Source organism: Tetrao urogallus (assembly GCF_951394365.1).
Source record: "Tetrao urogallus genome assembly, chromosome: 4".
In the NCBI taxonomy this organism is placed as follows: Eukaryota; Metazoa; Chordata; class Aves; order Galliformes; family Phasianidae; genus Tetrao; species Tetrao urogallus.
Genome location: NC_136817.1, coordinates 14773423 through 14791736, shown reverse-complemented (window position 1 = coordinate 14791736; position 18314 = coordinate 14773423). Strand labels below are relative to the sequence as shown.

The following is an 18314-nucleotide window of genomic DNA, read 5'->3' as shown; positions in this document are numbered from 1 at the left end:
AGATAAAACCGAATGCAGCAATTTGTGAAAACCAAAGACAGTTAACATAAAAATGTACTGAAAATTCACAAGAAGTGATATTCTGTTGGAAGTTAAATTGCTTCAGGTGTTTTTATCATCATTTCTGTTAGGCATTGTTGTTGTTTTATCTGTATTGGAAGCGGGTGTAAAGTGACTAGCATGTTTCCAAATCTTAAAATACTGAATTTTGGAAGATTGGGAATGAAATATGTAAGCTCTGAATTTTAAAATTAAATACTTGAATACTAAACTGAAAGTTTTATGGGTTTTACCTTAATAACTAACTCACCTGTCAACTAAGGATGTTTTACAAGAAGGCTGTCGGCTGTTCACTAAATCTTTTGCATCTCCATGCGTGGCCACATTTAAATGTATTTATGTGCTTTGTCCTGTTTCTGTTGCAGCTGTGAAAGAAAGGGAGATAACTGGTGGCAAGGGACAGGGCGTGAATAAATGGAAGAGGAAAAAGATTATTTTATAAGGCCAGGACTAAGCTTTAAAAAATCAACTTCTCTACACTACAAATGTAACATGCCAACATAAATATTTCTAAAGTGTACGATACTAGGAATTACACAACTGATGGGAACGTGACATCCTGAGGTTAGTGTTCTGATGATGTTATTAATGAGTTGAACTTTCCAAAAGGGCATACTATGCAATGAAGCAGATATGTATGAATGTAACTCCTGTTTCTGAGAAAGGCTTTTGAAAGTAGTCAAGGACCAGTCTCCAACAATTGTAAATCACACTTGGCTATGTAACTAAAGCAGTGTTGCCAAATAATAGAATACAGTAAGGAACATAGACAAGAATTCTCAGGTTAAAAAAAAAAAAAAGAAGGAAAGGATGTATGTGGTTCATGTCCGCCAGATATCAAACACAGGAGGCCATCAGCTGGTCTGTGTAGGTGGGAAAATTGTTGTGTTTTAATTTTAGGAAAATTGGCTTTTAAAAGTAAATTCTGAGTCCTAAGAAAGTATTATTAGCAAACAATTTTTGATGTTAAGTGAGAATGTGATGTTTGATCCAGAAATTGCTTGAGAAAAATATCCCAGTGGCAGGTAAGCCATTCTGCATATCTTAAACTCCCTGTAAAACTGACCTTGATCATTTTTCAATGTTATGTTTTTCAATAAAAATCCTACAGAATTGTTGCATGGTGTTCTTTTCCCTTGTGAACACAAATTCAGAGTAACTCTCACTGTCACCCTTTAATTCCTGAATATTCCTTCTAGCACTGTAACATAAGAAGAGTGCTTAATCTAAGGCACAAGATAAAGGCTTTACATAATAAACAATGTAACTGCTTTCATGGTCTTCTACATTCAGCTCCTATCTGTCAGCTAATTAAGATATCACTGTGAGTCTAATTTTAGGCTTCTCCATGGCTTCATTGAACTTTTTCCTGCTTGTTCCTGTGCTCCACAGAAGGGTGTACTGTGCTGTAATGGACTCAGAATGTATTGTAGAATTGTGCAAAAGTAATTGTTGATGGTTGTTCTTCCATCTGTGTGGGGGAAGGCAGAGTTGGGCTGGTGGAGTGTTGTTCAAGAGGAGAAAGGAGGTGGCTTCATCAGCAGCAGTAGTCCCTCAGACAGATGAGAATATCGCACGCGAGCTGAAAGGCTGCTTTGGACAGATAGCTGTGCATGTTACTGGCCTTTCATTTCTGAGGCTTGCAGATGTTTATATACAAAGAAAAAGAAAACACTGGAAAACTGTTGTGCCTTGCTCTGTGGAACTGGAGCAGTCAATCTAACTGCAGTTTGCCAACTGTGTCCAGCAACCAAGGCACAATTGTGTTGCAGTGTTCAGTTACGGTGGCTAAGAATTGAAGACACTAGTGACACCTCAGCATGCTAAGATTGACAAAATGTGAGGGGGACAAATGGTGTGGGAAGTGGGCTTTGCACTTGGAAGAAGAAGCTTTGAAATGTGTCTAACCAGCATCAAATAGAGCTGTAATTTTTCTTCTGAAGTCCAAAAAATGCCCCTGAAACGTGACCACTGAGCTTGTGTTGTAGCAAAGATAAATCATTTGTGTTGTGTTACTCTTAAAAGTCGAAACACCCTTTCATGGCAAAAAGACATCTTGGCACCAAGTAATGGAGCCTGACTTTGTCTTACTAGAATGCTATATAAACTGAAATGGATACTCTTTAAATAGCAGATTTTATTATAAAGATTCTTGCTGTGATATATTTGCTTTGGGAGACACTACATATTTTTATTAATATTTTTATTTTGTCTTGTCACTTTTCTTTTTACATGTTGATTATAATTACAGTTGGTGGGGCAGGGAGCTTTCTTTATCTTAAGTTGTCAGGTTCTGTGTCAGCTTGGCTGTAATGATAAGTTACTAAGTGTTGAAGGAAAGTTTGTATAGTCTGTAGGCATGTCATTCCCCATGCAAAACCATGACATGAGTAAAATGCTGTTCTGTAATGCTACCATGTTACTGCTCCCCTGCCCAGCTTTCCTCCACCTCTTAACTGATTTCCTACTTTTCCCTGGTCTTCAGGTGCCAGTACTGCAGTTCCTCATGTCCTGGCTGCCCTACAGACCTGCTGCCTTCTCCCCAACACTTAGAGAAGGAAAAGGAAGCGGGAGGGGTGTGCTGTTCTACCAGTGACTAGGTAGGGCTCTACGCTTTCCTATTGCTCTGGCAGTGGTCTTCAATGCCTCTGTCTAACCTCTGACTTTGGAACACCAAATAATTGCAAATTGTTCTGAACTGACAGTGTGGGAAATACTCCTCAGGAGCATAGGGGTAAATGTATGCAGATAATGCTCTTAGGCACTGGCAATTTCAAATTATTTCAAATGAATGTGTCACTGTGATGTGCTATTGGCATGTCCTTGCCTTGTGAATGTTGTGCACCTGAAGAAGCTGAGCTCTTACTTGCTAAGAAAAATGCTTCTAGGTGTAGCAAGTTTTCAAACCACTTTAACTGCATTTTTTTTTTTGCTATTGATTAAAAATGAAGAAAAATGACACGTCACTTGTACAGAAAGTGCTTCAGAAGCATTTGTAAATGTAGTGCTAGGAAAGATCTCACTTATTTCCAATGTTTTCAGCTTAAATCTGCACTGACAGCAATGTGTGCTAAGTTTGGCAAGATTTGTATCTACATAACCTCAGTAAAGCAGAGTAATGGTGTCTCAAATGAGAGGTGTTTCCACCGAGGCAAAACTCCAGAAATTTGATTATTTGTAACATTCCTTTTAAAAGTACTTAACTAGCTTTTAAAGGAATTGTTTTCAGACCTTTATCGTTTCGTACGATCACGTAATTAAGGGAGGGAAAGGCCTGTGAAACCCCACGTGCCCCACCCGTTAAACTCGAGACGTGACCCCGCGGCCAGATGAGCGCCGCTGCCTCCCGGGCCACGCGCCTCGCGCTCAGTCCGGTGGCGCAGCTCAGCCTGACCGGCCGCTTTCGAGCAGCGCTGCAACGCGCGTCCCATCTAACGCAGCTTTTAATGCGGTTTGCGAGGCGGGCCCCGGTCCCGAGTAAAGCGAAGCGCTCCCGGCCGCCTTTCCTGTCGCTGCGCGCGGCGCCGAGCCGCGTTGTGCCTGCCGGCCGCTTAGCGCGTCCCCCTGAAGTCCGGGGCGCGGCGCGGCCCTTGTGAGCTCACCGCGCCGCCGGGGCGGCCGCCGCCCTCCGAGCCGGCGGCTGGCAGCGAGCGGCCTCTTTCGCTCCTCCTCTCCTGCCCCCGCCGCGGTCGCCGGCGGAGGGGCCGCCGGAGCTGACAGGGGAGCCCCGGGAGGCGGGGCGGAGCGGCGGCGGCCGGGGGAGGAGAGACGGCCGCCCCGCCTCGGCGCCCCGCCGCCTTCCCCCGAGGGCCGCTCGCGGCGGCCGGCAGGGCATGTCCGCCGCGCAGGTGTCCGCCGCGCCCGCCGAGCCCCCGGCCTGGGGCGCCGAGGGCCGAGACGCGCCGGCGGAAGGGGCCCGGCAGAGAGAGGCCGGTTCGCTCGGCGGGAATGAGGCCGCGGAGAGCGGCGGCCGGCGGGAGCCCGAGCCCGACGAGCGGCGGCGGCCGGCGGCGGCCGAAGCCCCTCCGCCCAAGGAGAACCCGTGGACGAAGCGCAGAGCCGCGCAGGACGGCGCGGCCGACGGGCAGCACGCGCTGTGGGACCCAGGTGCGGGGCGAGGCGGCGGGCCGGGCGAGGCGGCGGGCCGGGCGGGCGGGGTGCTGGCCGGCGCCGTGAGTCGCTTTCGGTTCCGCGGAAACGCCGCGTGTGTCGGGGAGAGCGCATCCCGTCCAGTCCCGTCCCTTCCCTCCTTCCCCGGCACCGCTTTCCGCCGCGCTGCACGCGGCCGGCCGCGAGAGCTTCTACATACATGGGCACGGCGGCTCGGGGGAAGGCTGCGGCCGCTGCAGGCCCGGCACCGCGAGCGGAGCGCTGAGCCGCCCGTGCGGTGCTGCTGACATGTAGGAGCGTTACTGAATCCCCGCTGCTTTCCTGTAGGTCAGCTCTTTGTTTCTGTTTTGCTTTGGTTAGTTGTTTTGTTTTATTTTGTTTTTACCTATTTATACAATTTCCCCGTTCGGTTCGCTCCTGAGTTTTGCTTTTTAGAAGGTTGGGCTTGCAAAGGCCTTAGTATTAACAGCTGTAGTCAGCTCACTCGTGCTGACGGTTCAGGCTTCTTCTGTGATAAGAGATGGAGACCAAGATGGGCAGCTTGGTACAATTTGCTGGCCTTTAATTACCCCAAGTGTAAAATAAAGCTGTGTGAGAGCTCCATATGGACCGCGGGCTGCAGACCTGGCTGAAATTGCCCAGCATTAGCTTTGGGCCCCTGTGGAGTTCCTCAAAGTCAGCACTTCTTGGAGTGCTGCTGTCAGCCTGAAGCAGCTGCCAGCCTCACATATTTAGCCCGGCGTGTATTCCTTGTGCTCTGGCCTGTGCTCCTGAGGGCTCCTGACAGCTCCACTTGTGTTCTCCTGGTCTCTTTTATCCTGGAATTAATTGTATGCCTCCCTCACAAAGAGAAATGTATCCCTTGACAGTTTCAAGCAGACATATGCAGGCAGACAGAAATGCTCTCCAGACTACAGAACTTTTACTAAAATGAAGATGAAACCTTTTGGCAGCACGTGTGCCATCAATACCGTGGGGCTGTGCTGTCTGTGTGTACTGACGCACTCGTAAATGCCAACTTAGCGTCCCAGTGCTGTGCTGCAGCTGCAGTCCTGCCCGTACATGACAGGGAGCTCGTCACCTGCCCGAGCTGCTGGGGCAGTCCCAATAATAATACAGCAGTACAGTAATGCCTCGTGGGCCTGGTCAGGCCTGTGCTGGAAATGCTGCTCTTTGCTGAGGTTTTGTTTCCCGCTTAAGGCAAAACAAAAATAGTTGTTGGGGGAAGAGAGAATGGAGGTGTGCAGTTCATGCATCACGTACGTAATGTGTTAAGTTTGATTATTTCAGAGAGCTTTAAACTTTTTCATCTGTGCAGAAGTTATTATTTATGAAATTACCACCTAACTGAGCTGTTGCACTGGAGTATCTTATTCAGTGGCAGAATTCAACAAATAGAGGAGTCGCTGGTGGCAGTGGTACCAGTAAAAGGCATGTGAGGAGGGGTGTGCTACGGTGTGACTGCCATGGGGAGCTTTGGAGTGAGCTTTGGAGTGGCTGATCCAGCAGGGCTTGACTGTGTGTGTGCCCCCATCCGCAGGAGCTGTGTTCTGAAGCAGTGAATTGACAGCAGCGTCAGTCGCACTAGGCCCTTGTAAGTGTGGTAGTATGGAAATTGCACATGTGAAATAGTAGGTGAGCAGAAGCACTGCTGGGATGGAATGTAAAACCATTCATACAGGGGATAATAAAACGGAAAAGAATCTTGCATCAAAGTAGCAGCTGAATCCTGTTCAACTCGTTAATCTTGGCCTAATTTGTTGAAAGTTTCCTGACACATGCATGTACGGCGCCGTGCTCAGTGATAGTTACACTCTAAGAAGGCTGCTTTCAGGCAGTCATGCACTGTGGTGTTACTCATCTGTACCACAGGCAGAACCAACTCCTTTTGAAGGCAACTGCTAAATCACTGGACAGACAATAGAAGGAAAAAGTAATGGAAAAAGCTTAAAAGTCTTTCCTGGTGAAAGAGTTCTGTCCAAGCATTGTTACCTTTTAATTTTGGGTGTCGTATATGTCAGTAGGTTTTAATAACACGGTGGTAAACCAAACACCTCATATGAACATACTTGATGATTTTATGGTGTGTTTGTTACTATAGTTGGGTGTTTTGAAGTAAGCCTTTTATTAAACCCCTAAGTAGAACAATTTCAAAATGATACAACAGATGCTGCTAATCTGCAGTTAATTCATGGAGAAAGACGGGTAGCAAGATGGAATTGCCAGTGAAGTTCATGGGTTCCTATCTAACTCCAGGATCTGTGGTACAGGAAGGCAGCTTTGGCAGGGGCTGCCCATGGTTAAAGGCCGTTCTTGCAGCACACACCTTCCTCCCTGCTTCTCCTGTACTGCTGAGCTTTCACTGCGTCTTCATTTCTTCAAGTTGAATCTCAGTAATTAAGAGAGGAATGCTGCAAGGAGGAAGTGCCGTGTAATCATGTTGATAACCATTTTTTACCAGGTAACAAGATAAGTTTTGTTTTAAATGGAGCCAAGGAGATGTGTCGCTACCGAGGCTGTGTAGCAACCCAGCATTATTCCAGTTTTCCTTGTCTTTCCTTTGAATTTTGTTTTATCTTAGCCTCCCCTTGGAGCCAGGCTCTCCCAAAAGAGGTTAGTTACCCTTCCTCCACTTACATAATTCCCAGCGTGGAGTTGTTGAACTGATTTTATTCAAAAGTTTTCCCACCTCTTTGATGAAATACTGCCTTTTTTTATTAGCTTCTAAAAAGGAACCCAAACAACAAGTTCTGTGGTCTGTATAGCTGATCCTGAACTCTAATGAGTCATTAGGTAATTGCTCTAGAACAGTCCATGAAGTTTATGGAAGTACTCTTTAAAGCAAAATATCTGTGGTGAGTTTGCTTCCTAGTGTTCTTTGATATTGTAGCTAATGAAAGTAACTGCATGCTTTAGTCTTTCATATTTTGCTCAATTTGTCATTCTTCACTCCATTGATTTCTGGACATTGAGGACTGCCTTCATCTGGTTGATGTTTCAGTAGCAGAAACTGATTCACGTGTGATATTGATTAACGATGGTCTGTTAATAAGCAGTTGTTGCAGGTACAGCTTAGTAAAGGTGTCCTGTGTTATTAAGGATAACAGACTTTACAGTTTTGATGAATAAATGGGCAAATGGGCAAAAAATACGATCAAATCCTTTGGTGTATTTCATGCAAATGCTGTCATTATTTCTCATTGTTTCACTGGGAGTAGCAGCTTTTTTATTTTAAGAATTATCAAGAGATACAGCATCAGCAATTATCCGACCCCTGAAGGGAGTAAAAGCATTCTCAAATCTGCTGTCTGTGTTTTCCAGACCTATGACAGTGCATAGAACACAGCATACATCTGTTTGCATGGTATGGTATTTTTCGTTACTAAACTGGAGACTGTTAGGAGAGAGAAATGCATCCTGCTGCCTAGAGCCTCCATGCAGACCTGGCTGTGCTCTGGCACATGCTGGTGCTTCAGCACAAGAGCTTTTGTAGAAACTGAGCCACAGGTTGTAGCTTTCTATGAAGCAGCTAAGAACCAAATAATAGTAGAAATGAAGCAGAGGTTAAGAAGTGTAATGATGAACGTGTCATATGTTGGGGACTTTTTTTCTATTGATTGTTCAGCACTTGTTACACTGAAAAGCTGATTCTGACTATAAACATGTGGAAGGATGCTGGTGACATGATGCAGTGCCTTGGTTTGTTCAAGTAGCGTGAGGAAATTGGTCCAACTAATGCTGTTTTGCTATAAAATGCTTCAACTACTGTAGGAAAGGATGTTAGCATAGATGACTGTTCTTTAATTTCCAAGAATCTTGGACCATAAACCCATGCTTTAAATTTAAACTAGCGCATGTTCCAAGGGATTATTTTGTCACATTTGCAAGACATTTATTTGTTAAAATAAATAAAAGGTTTATAAAATAAATAGGCTAAAATAAATCTAATTTGCCGTATAGTTGGTGATACTTTGGTGATGCATCTTTATGTGTAAAGTTTGCTCCTCTACCTCTGCACAGCATCTAGTTTCACCCTTTCTTTGCTGCTGCTTGAGGATTGCTGTTGTTATGCAATTTGTCTTTTGTCTTTTGCTAACTGTTGTCTCATACCTTGAAATACTGCACTTGACACATTGGCACATCCTTGTCTTTCTACAGAAGATACCTTGTGTTAGGATGTGATGTATAAAAATACTTGAACCATTTTTAAAATGGTTTTGAAAGGTTATTTCAGTTTTCGTGTGGATGAAATCTTCACTGGCATTCACTGATTTGAATTCTGATTGTTAGCAATTAAACTTGCTCATCCTTGATGATTTTTCTTTCAGCCCACTCCTTCAAAGTTCAGCCAAAACCCAACAGGTAAAGTAATTGCAGACAGCTGTATATTTTCAGGGGCTGCTGGCTTCTGCTGTGGCCATAAAGTGAAGATACCATTTCTGGTAGTCAGCGCTGTTACATGATTCTGAAACCAAAGGCTGGGTTAACATTCAGCATGGAGCTTTTATCTAAATATATGGTAGAGTGAGCTTTGTCTGTGTACTGGAGGCTGTACTCCATGAGAATGTGACAGACATGATTGAGGTAAAACTTTTAAGGGAGCCCATGTTTTGTACTTTCACTCTCACCCTCCTCCCCCCACCCCTTATCTTCTCTTTCATGCTTCACACCAAAATCCAGCTCCCAAATGATAAGCTGGCTGGCCAGGAGAGCTCAGTTACATCTGGGTCCGAAAGAGACCCTGGAAGCCTGGAGGAGCTCTTGCTGGGCTCGCTGGCCTTTTTGCTCAGCATGGGCACCATCAGCCAGGCAATGTTGTTGCCTGATGTTAATTTTCTTTTCACTTAGTGGCAAATGTATCTTTTAAGTCTTAGATTACTACATGTTAGATTTATAAACAGATAAGAAAGGTTACCTACAAAACAAGTTGGGTCTCATTTTACTTGATTCAAGGTGGCCTCTGTTGCTGCCTTGAATAATATCCTATGACTAAGTACTGCGGTGAAGCCAAGTTGGCTTTTTTTCTGTTTAATTCCTTGCTTTACCAAGGATGCAGTGAGAGAAGTTGTGACAGAGCAGTCCTTGGGTAGCAATTTAAGTAGAAGTGCTATGAGGTGAAGAAGGTCTTCAGTAAGGTAACCAAACAGCTAAAGGAGAGCTCTGTTCAGAGAGCCAACACTATGGCTGGTCAGTTTGCTGTGGTGGGCAATTGGCAGCTTTGTTGTTGGCACAAATTAGCTTGTTGCTACATGACTGCAACCTTTTTTTGCCCAATTTCATAGAGGGTGGCAGTTTACTTCTGAATGGTAAGTAAAAATTGGGATCATACATTCATTATGTGCACTGGGCATAAGGGTGGGGTTCCCAGGGTGAAGCTGCAGTGAGGAAGATTAGCTAAGTCAGTGGATGCCAGAGAGATAAGGGCTGAGGAGATGATGTTATCCTCAAGGAACTAATAATCCCCTACTGATTTCAGCCATGCTCAATGGTTTGAGCTTGGCTTTCAGTAAAAGGCTGAAAAAAACTTTTCCATTAAAGGTTGTAGCTGCTTCTCTATGGGAAAGACAACACAGTGAGAGTGAAACTAAGGCAACTGGAAGAATGTAATTAAAAAAATGTGCATGTTGAGAACAGAATGAAGGTAGGAGAAACTAAAAGGTGATTTTATCTGTCTGGACCTACTCTCCCAAGAGAAGTTATCTGGTAATAGTTCTGTTGCTATTGAGTTGGGTTTTTTCCCCCTTGAATACTCAACAAAAAAAGCTAGAGCGCAATTAAATGGGAGGAAAGTGAGAAAATTGTGTTCATGTACAGAATGGAAATTGCATCTATATTAAAGGGCGTAATGACTTCAAATGGGCACTGTTGCTCAGGAGGAGTATTGTTATTACGAAGGTTAGGTCTTCTCGTAGGGTGGTTCTGAAAATGTCTGACTATCAGCTTTCTGGCAGCTAGTTACATTTATCATAAACAGGTTTTGTAACTTGCAGAATCTGAACATAAAAATGTATCAGTATCAACCTTACATTTATTTTGTCTTTGCACCTTTCCTTTTATTTTTTCTTCTGTTGCTTTGATTTGTTTCTGACCAATGTGGCTCACTTGTTTAGCAGTTGCGTGATTGCTTATGAATTGAAATTACTAGGAATTTGCCAATGTGTAACAGCTTTTTTTTCACGCTCATGTAATGGTAAATTTCCTAAATGAATCACATGCTTTAAATATAGCTTCTAATATTTGGGTATCTGTTTGTTTGGGGTCTCATTTTTGCTCATACCTGAATTAAAATACCAATGATTGTGATACCAATGCGATAGGCTTGGCATTGTAGCTCATCAAATGCTTACATACTGTGATGTAATATTCTGTTCACCTGTTTTTTTTTGAGGCTATTTACACTTGTTGTGAGTTTGAGTTTTTCGATGTCATATGTCATATTAGCTATCTTGTGGTAATACTCTTGTACTAATTACATTTAGGAATGTTCATCGGCTTCAATACCAAGGCCACTTGAAAAACCATTGGTGTAATATGCTAGGTAGCAAAGAAATTGTGAAAGCATACTTCATGCTTTGTAAGCACAACTTATTACATCGCCTGAAAGTATTTTTTGCTGTTGTTCTTTTTCAGAACTAGAGAATTCCACTAAACATGTAAAAGCAGCGAAAGCCAGGACGAGGAAATGCAGCAAGGTTTGTATTTGCCAGAAGAACATTTAGCTTGGAGTTAGTGGACTGCTTGAATTAGAAGTCCCAGTTAATGTAACCTGCTTATCTAAACTGGCATTTAGCTCTGCTGATAATACAGTAGGAAAATGAAATCGTTTCAAGGAAATATTTCTGATTGTGAATATTCACAGTAGCAAACAGCTGCTGCTGTTAAAAAAGGAAAAAAGAAAAGGCAAGATATTTTGAAGTTAAGAACAGAAACTTCTACTTTATCTTCTTATAGTTTGACAATGGTTAATTTGGAAGACAGAAAAAGGTTTAAAAGAAAAAAGGACAAGAAAATTGAAATTAGAAAACTAAAGTGGTGTGTGTACAAGGGGGTTTGAACAAGTCACAAGATTATACAAAATGGGAAGGGGCTATTATGAAACAATGTAATTTGAGAATGTGGAATGATAGGTTGGTTTTGGAAATGCTATTTTTGTATTATGTTAATAATGAGTGTACTTCATTTTTTGTTGTAAAATTACTATGACAGGAGAGACGTTGAATCTTCTTACTGAAGAGTTAAATTTCTAACATTTTGTGTAGCCACGCCTTCTTAGATTGAGTAAAACTAGTGCTCAAAGGTCTTCCAAATGCTAAAAGCTGTTTAAAGGGGAAGATACCTTTAAAGCAAGTAGAGAGCCATCTGTAAGACAACAATTAGCCTTGAACGTGTTTCTTCCTGTACTTCAGACTGAACTCGTTAGTCTGTTCTAACAATTTTGCTTGCTTATCATCTTTATTTGGCCATGTCCACTTACATGTTCTGAGTGAAGGCATTCTTTAGTTGCTATCACATGGTAGGTAAGATGTGTTTTACCTCGTTTTGGATGTAATTGCGAAGACTGGTTACTTCTGCTGTCAATCTATTCTGTTAAAAATAGCTGCTTATTTATTTTCTGTATTTCCCAGCTTTTAAGAATTGCTAATTCTAACAGCTTTGTTCAAATGGGGATAGTCTTGTCATCAAAGTCAAGACAGTCATCTTCCATGTTTTAAAAGGGGCTAGATCTAGGAAGTAGCACAAACTGTGACTGTCTTTGCAGGCTGGTGATTTCGTTGATATCGGAGACTGGCCAACACCAAGTGAAACAGCAAACAATGAAGTAAGTATTTATTGTTATCAGCAGTACTATTTTATTAAGAATCACGTGGCCTTCTGTGATTAATGTGGTTGCCATATTCTAGAGTTTGTATATTATAATAATATTATATGTTATATATATATATAATAATAATTCCAAATGCTGGGCTGTGCATAACTGTCTATCTTAATACAAGAATGTCTGAACCCTTCACAAGCATGCACACATGCACTCTTTCTAGCTTTGCCTGTGTGAACATGCAGAGTAAAAAAGTGTTGTATTTAATCCACCATGTTTTTCTTTTATTTCCCTTTTCTGTCCTTTGAGAGGTTTATAAACAGCCACAGACCTGTAATTTTTTGGACTGTGAGCACCCTCCACTCTCTTGTGCTCAAACTGTTCTATGCATAGGTGTCCTGGGAATTATCAGAGGAATGGGGATGGAGAAAGGATTTATTTTCCTATTGCCAATGTCATCAAATTCTTTATTTTACAATATCTCAAGTGATACGTGCATGCTATCTCAGACCTCTTTTGTGTTACGTTATTTAAAGCAACAGAGCGTAGACAATTCCTGTATATCTGGTGCTGTTTCACTCTGTGCTTTAGTCCTAGCAGAGCATCTCTGATTTTTCTGCTTTTTCATGATGAGGGAAACCAGAAGATTTGGATTCAGCACTGTGTGTTGTATAATTCAAAACATCCAAGTAGACGCTGAAAAAAAGCATATTAAGGTAGTTCAGTATGAGTCGTTTGTCCTGTGGGCTCAGATTCTAACACCTTCCCTTTCCCCTAATTAAGTCCTATTTTTATTGTTTATGTCAGCAACTAAACGTCCTCAGGTTTCTCACCAGGCATTTCACGTTGCAGGTCAAACTTCTAGATGTCTGTACATTTGACGCAGCACTATGTTTTCTTCTAGGTAGAATTTGCCTCTTCGAGTAGCTTTTTGTACAGAGAAAATCTTTGATGTTTCTAGAAGAATTTTTAAAACCTGAACAGATTACATGCAGATAAATTGTTATTCAGTTATTCACTGAAATACCAGCTGAAATATTTTAGTGGAGACGTACATGCCGCTAAGGTGCAGGATTTATATAAGATCCTTGATTTAACTTCTCTTTAGTATTGATAAGTTCTGTCACTAACATTCCTGCCGGTTGTTGAGATGCTGCTGCTCCAATTCTGCTCAGGGGAACAGTGGTGATATATTTAACAATACCACGAGGGAGGCATGTTGATAGACTCACCCTCTAAGACTGCTAATTTACTGGATAACATTCGCTGGGCATCAAACTCGTGTTTGATTCATAAAACTAGAAACAGTTTAATCTGTGCATTTTATACCTTTGATGCAAAAGGCGCATCCTCTTCATTTGTCACAGTCTAATGACTGAAAAATGCCATTCCTGAAGATTATGCTTTCTATTTCACTATGGAATGCTTCTTATTTGTAATTTTTCAGATACACCTCTTGTAATACATGAGATGTAGGAGGCTCTATGGTGCAATTAAGTTCTATAATAATGCTTACAAAAATAAATTCCATACCATAAGTGTTCTGATTCTCAGAAAAGGAGAGGGTCTACCGAGCTTAGTTCTGCCAGATTGAATAGCATTCAAAGAATTACATTTTATATCTTTTAATAATACTTTCAAATGTTAATGCTGATCTAAGTCTACAATATGCTTATTTTACCATCTCCTTTTTTTGGGAGTGTCTGGAAAGCATACACCCATATCTTTTGTATTCTGTAGTAGCACAGTGCTTTAACATCTGCCGGTTGTGTGAAATTTAGTGTGACTGATGATTTCTGTACAGTACTAATCAGAGCAGCTGAGACAAAAACACAAATGTCTGATGTTTTCTGAAGTAGTTTTTTCAGGAGTTTTTTTGTTTTTTTTTTAATTAAGATTTTTTGCTTTCCCAAATGGTCTAGATTGTATTGCATGAATGTTAATTAAACTTCTGTTGGCTTCAATATGTGAGAATTTAATCACAGAAATTCATGTAGTGTCTGTTATACCAAACAATCAGTTTGTATTTTATCTCAGTTGATTTGTTTAGGAGAAGATTTTTATTCAAAGTAATTACGGGGATAGTGCTGCCATATCTACTGTATGCATTCCAGCAAGTTCAAAGCAGTCTCCACAAGATAGGAGAACTTCAGTTTGGCAAAAATGGTTGTAAGGTTGAATTTTGCGTGAAGATATCATACCAACTTCACATGACGTTTTCCACTGTTTAGTGAAATGCTGTTTGCTTCATGTTCTTTGAAGCTTGCTGTTCTATGGGATTTCCAAGAAATGATGATTTGCAGCATGTTGGCACTACTGGAATGCAAACAGTTCTAAGTAAATGCTATATTCTAATTTTGGGGGAGGAGGGGGGGATGTGAATCTAATCATACAGCTCCACGTCTGTTTTTGGCTCATGTTCTGATTTAATGAAACAGATTTGACAGAGTTAAGAGCTGTGGCTCCTTATAGTTTACATGGACAGCTGAGATTGGTAAATCAAAAAATCACACAATGCTGTGCATTCACAGTTCTGTGAATAGAGCTTTTAAAAGTCAATCAGTCTTAACAGTAGATACCAGTAAGTACATAATGTTTCTTTCTTTCCTGTAGTATGAAATTCAGTTTTGAGGTATTGAAACGTGAGTGTTGTACGTTCTGTAGCTTTGCATCTTCATGTTAAAAAGCAAACCAGACCCTGTTCCTTTTAAAGTATTGTTTTCATAGTCTTGCTAGACTAGCAGAAAATAGTTATTTTTTTAAAAAAGACTTCACAGAGCAACATAGTTGTAAAAACTCACAATCCTGAAGATTTCAAGAACAGCTAATAGTAAAGGAATTTAAATAGGTGAAAGAAATTTATCTTTTGCTATCACCAGCTGTGCTGTCAGGAATAATTATCAGTATTTTTTTCAGTGCAAGTCTCTAAGTTACAGTAAGAAGCCAACAAATAGAAAAGAAAAGGAGGAGAAATTTGATCAAAAAGGCAATAATGGAACCAAGGACAACCTGGAGGCTAACCCAAATGGTCCAGGAGATAACATTAGTGAAGATGAAGGTCATACTAACAACCAAAGGAAAAAAGGTTTGTCTGGATCCTAAGTATAATGCAGTAATTAATTGTTGATACATTTATGTTAATTCCAGTTGAATGACCTGATGGAACATTTTGTCTTTCATTTTTTAGGTAATAACAGGATACGTTGTGTTAGGAAGATGGAAACTGGCCTCCTCTCTCAGATTTCAAAGTGTCCTATTTAATCAAATAGGAATTCTGGAGAAAAAGCAATTCATGTCTTCCTGATGGTTATATGGAGCTCTGACAGAAAATCACTGGAAAATTGTGGTTTCATTTGATTATCATCTTTTGTATTTTTATTCATTGAATAGTTAGAACTATGTTCATTTAATTTCATACACATATGTGCATGCATAGCACTGTAGGTGGCATCATTTTAATTTTCATATTTTGATACTAGCTTACACCTTGAAGTATCGCTTGAGAACTAAACCAGATTTGTTGTTTCCCCTCAATCCAATATGTTACATTAAAAATAGGAAGCAGTTGTTTTTCTTAGTCAGTAAACTTGAGTGAAATGAAGACAGAACTGAGGTAGCTTTATAATAGTGCTGCCATCAACTGCTTTATTTCTTGATTCCTTGCTGATAGTTCTTTAGATACTAAAGACCTTTGTTAATCTTGCTGTTTGTATATTAAAAAATAAAATCCTGTAGTGCTTTTAATTTTTTTAATCTAAGTTAAAGTACAAAGCAAAGCATACCACAGGAACAAACTTGTTTTTTTTTCCCCTCTAATGTGGATTATGAGTGTTATGTGTTACAAAGTTCACAATATCAATCAAGAGTAGAACAGTGAATATTATCACTAAGTAAATGGCCAGTAGATGTTCAGGCCAGCCTTCAGCAAGGTACAGCTTTGCTTACTGTTTTTGATGCACAGAAATGAATTTAATCTGAATGTCTTGATGTAAAACTGCTGTACCACAGCAAAATTCTCAGGAAGTTTTGTATGGCTAGTGATTATAATCTTTATTTCAGTAATTAACCTGACATGCTATTTTTTACATAACGTTTCATGTGCAAATTGAGAAATTATTTAATAATGAATTTAGTGTATGTATTTAACTGTATACTTATGGAGCATGCATACATCTAAAAATTAGAAAGCTCACCTTCATTTACTTATTATAAGGTTACCATTCATTTTGAGAAGTTCTTGCTTACTGCATCTGTTGTTGTTCAATCATTTCTTACATCTTAAAAATACAATTAGTATTTAAGCTGCTTCTCCTAGTTTTTTTCACATGGGAATTTACTGTTATTTACAATTTTAAAAGCAGTATTAAATAGAATCTTAAATGGGATTTGAAACTTGAAGCAATATCATAATTAAGAGAAAGTTATTAACTTCTTCAGGTAACAAGCAAAAATGGGTTCCACTTCACTTGGATGATGTAAGGTCAGATAGTCAAGAAAGATCAAGCTCTCGAAGTAGCTCAAGATCTCAGCTGGAAACAAACAAGTTAATACTTCATAACAACAGGCGGAATGACACAAGAAGTAAGTAGTTTTTAATCTCTTTGGGTCTTCCTGTTTGTAGCAAATGAAATGTGACTTAAAACTTCTTGGCTGTTAGCGTAAGTCCAGTCAAAGTTAAAGAGAACATTGGGAGTGCTACGTTGCCCTTCTTTTTTTTCTCTGATGGGTGAAACCACAAGAGTAGGCATTAGTTTGGCAGCTGATGTTGAAACTTGACTTTGCCAGTACTAAAATGCAAACCAAAACAAAAGAATAGTGTTAATATTTGCCAGTAATTCATAAAAATAAATGAATTGTACCATAGTGTAATCTTCAAGTTTTAAACTGGGAAGTCTTGTTTAAAACGTTATATTAGATAATTATTTTTTAATTCTTCACATATTCATCAGAATTGTAACATCTCAGTCAATGACTCTTTGAGTAAAAGGGCTTGGTAACAGTCTATTTTTACAGTCTGTGCTGGTTCAGAGCCATGTGTTCTTCTGATGGCTAACGAGTATGTGTTGGGCTACAGTTTCACAGTGCAGAAAGTCTGATAATGTTCTTGTAAAAGGTTGCTCTGTCCTGCTCTATTCCTGTTCCTGCGGTTTGTTGTGGCCAGAGCAGTTGCTTGTGGGACGCTTTGAATTCTGCATTGGCAATTCTTCTGGTACTGTTCTCTTCTTTTGTGTTCACTTCTCCAGTATATTTCTCAGCATGGCCATGCAAAAAGCTGTACTAGCACAGCAGAGAGTACAGTGCACTGTAGCTGGTACTGCCTTTGGTCCTCAGGTGTTCTAAATACAGCTTGTCAGAAAGTAGAGATCTCAGGCTGACTCTAACTCTATGGTCTGTATATTTGCATTTAAGTTTCTGAATTGTGATTTGCATTAACAATTCAAGTGTTTGTTCCCTATAATAATAAGTGCTGGACACCACTGAGATGAGTTTTGTTTTTGAAGTCATTTTAGGAACACTGATACAAGGGTTTTATCTGGATGTCTGAGGAACAGAAAGGGACAGGACAAGGATTTTTACTAATGCTTCACTTTACTCCAGCAATTATTCCTCAGGAGCCCCATGGTCAAACAACCACAAACTTCTAGTGTAAACTTTACATCGAGGCTATGATCGCTTAAGATGAATTTCAGGGTGAGAGAGCATAAAACCTCTTCTGTTCTTTGGAAATATTGGTTATTTAAATTCAAACAAACATACCAAACCTGTGTCAGGCTTAAATATAACAGTTACTCTTGGACCTGTTATTTGTAGGGCTTTTGCATGTGCCTAGGAGCTATGTGTACACTCAGTGCAAAAATGAAACTGGCTAGGGGAAATACTTCAACTAATGCCACATTTGGAATCTCTAAGAGGCTGAGGTCCAAATTCCCATAGAGAAAGACATGTACTGACCAGGACATTTGTAAATTCAAGTTATTATTTGACAGAAGATAGAATACAGAAACTTGAATGTACAAGCATACAGATTAGGTTGCAGGGTTTCTTAAAGATAATTGCTAGTAAAGCGGGATTTGTAATAGGAATTTTAAGAAGTGTCTTTAGTCAGCCCTATGTTGAAGTTAGCAGATCTCAGTGACATCAGATGAGGTTTGTACACCCAGCCATTCTTCTAACAAAGGAGTTCCCTGGAATATGGGGATGATTTTACAGAGCTTAGATTTACCTGTGTTATCAAAAAGGGATTCTTAAGTTAAAAGCTCCGTTTAGGGGAAGATCAATAGAGAATAAGATATTGCTGTTTAAAAGGCTGAGTCAGGGGAGTGGTAAA

At 40.5% G+C, this 18314-nt stretch overlaps 1 protein-coding gene across 1 annotated transcript in view; it reads left to right on the top strand.

The window, feature by feature from the left end:
- Positions 1-3893: 3893 nt before the first annotated feature.
- LARP1B (La ribonucleoprotein 1B) overlaps positions 3894-18314 on the top strand; it is a gene marked incomplete at both ends in the record, with an annotated part of 32892 nt that continues 18471 nt past the window's right edge. Inside the window, 6 exons of the mRNA XM_079534068.1 lie at positions 3894-4167; positions 9453-9476; positions 10801-10862; positions 11930-11989; positions 14903-15071; positions 16424-16567. Of these exons, the coding sequence (XP_079390194.1) occupies positions 3894-4167; positions 9453-9476; positions 10801-10862; positions 11930-11989; positions 14903-15071; positions 16424-16567 (733 nt within the window). The remainder of the gene's footprint in view (positions 4168-9452; positions 9477-10800; positions 10863-11929; positions 11990-14902; positions 15072-16423; positions 16568-18314) is intronic.